At 26.1% G+C, this 1029-nt stretch overlaps 1 protein-coding gene across 1 annotated transcript; it reads right to left on the reverse strand.

The window, feature by feature from the left end:
- Window positions 1-133: 133 nt before the first annotated feature.
- Window positions 134-787, reverse strand: LOC100571157 (COP9 signalosome complex subunit 1b-like; the record flags this gene model as incomplete). Its single annotated transcript, XM_003248552.4, has 3 exons — window positions 134-433; window positions 500-588; window positions 682-787. Coding segments are annotated over 3 exons (388 nt in total), but the record flags the coding sequence as incomplete, so codon positions are not given.
- Window positions 788-1029: the final 242 nt, after the last annotated feature.

Below are 1029 nucleotides of genomic sequence, written 5' to 3' on the forward strand. Positions count from 1 at the left end.
CCAAATATGAGCATTTTTAATTTGTGATACTTCAAATACTCATATCTTGCATGGAAATTGAAATATCGAAAAACACTTCAATGCTAAGAGCACAAATAATGCTCATGTTCGTATCAAAAAGTTTGATAATAAGTCAAAAATCACTGTAAAATCAAAACTAACAGCACACAATTGAAACTAGTGAATGGAAATTTCCTATGCTTGTAAGACAGAAACCACAAATGCATAGATAGCATCATCTTAAGTATAAACCATATATTTTTTTACTATAAATATTTGAAAGTCAAGTACAATGAGACTTACTTTATTAATGGAGTCAATACGAGCCTTGATGTGACCATCTAAAATTAGTTGCATAAGTTCATTTTCTAAGTCAGGCAAAGGAGTATTGAAAGATAACGCCATTTTTCTTAAGTCAGCAGAGTCGTATGGACTAAATAATTACAAATTTGATTATTATTAAAACTATTATTTAAATGTTATTAAATATTTAGCTTACCAGAAATATTGAATCATTGCTTTGCTTCTTATATCAGAGTAGAGCTGGTTTATGTGAGATCCAATGTACATATCAAGAAGTAAAATTGGCTAAAATGAAATATATTACGTATTCTTATAATTATAAAAACAATTTAGAGCAAATAATATGAAAGGAATATACAATTAATAAATGTTAAGTACTTTTATTTTGTTCAACATTTTTAAACAGACTTCATACTTGGCCTCACAGAACTTGAAAATCGCTTCACGTACTTCATGTTCCAGTTCAAGGAATAATTTGAATGATCTAAAATAAAGTTGGTTATAAACATGATGATTTGTAGTGATTACTGTTAAAGTGAATAATAATACTGCAAATAAAATACTACTACTAATATTTTAGCTTTTGGGGTGTAGTATGAAATTATGTCAGACAAAAGTTTTTTAAATTTTAATATTGATACACACATATTATTCAGTAAATACTAGATTACTATACTAATGTTATCACATCATAAGTAATTAAATATAAACATTTTTTTTTTTTTA

Source organism: Acyrthosiphon pisum, unplaced genomic scaffold, assembly GCF_005508785.2.
Source record: "Acyrthosiphon pisum isolate AL4f unplaced genomic scaffold, pea_aphid_22Mar2018_4r6ur Scaffold_2532;HRSCAF=3057, whole genome shotgun sequence".
Taxonomy (NCBI): Eukaryota; Metazoa; Arthropoda; class Insecta; order Hemiptera; family Aphididae; genus Acyrthosiphon; species Acyrthosiphon pisum.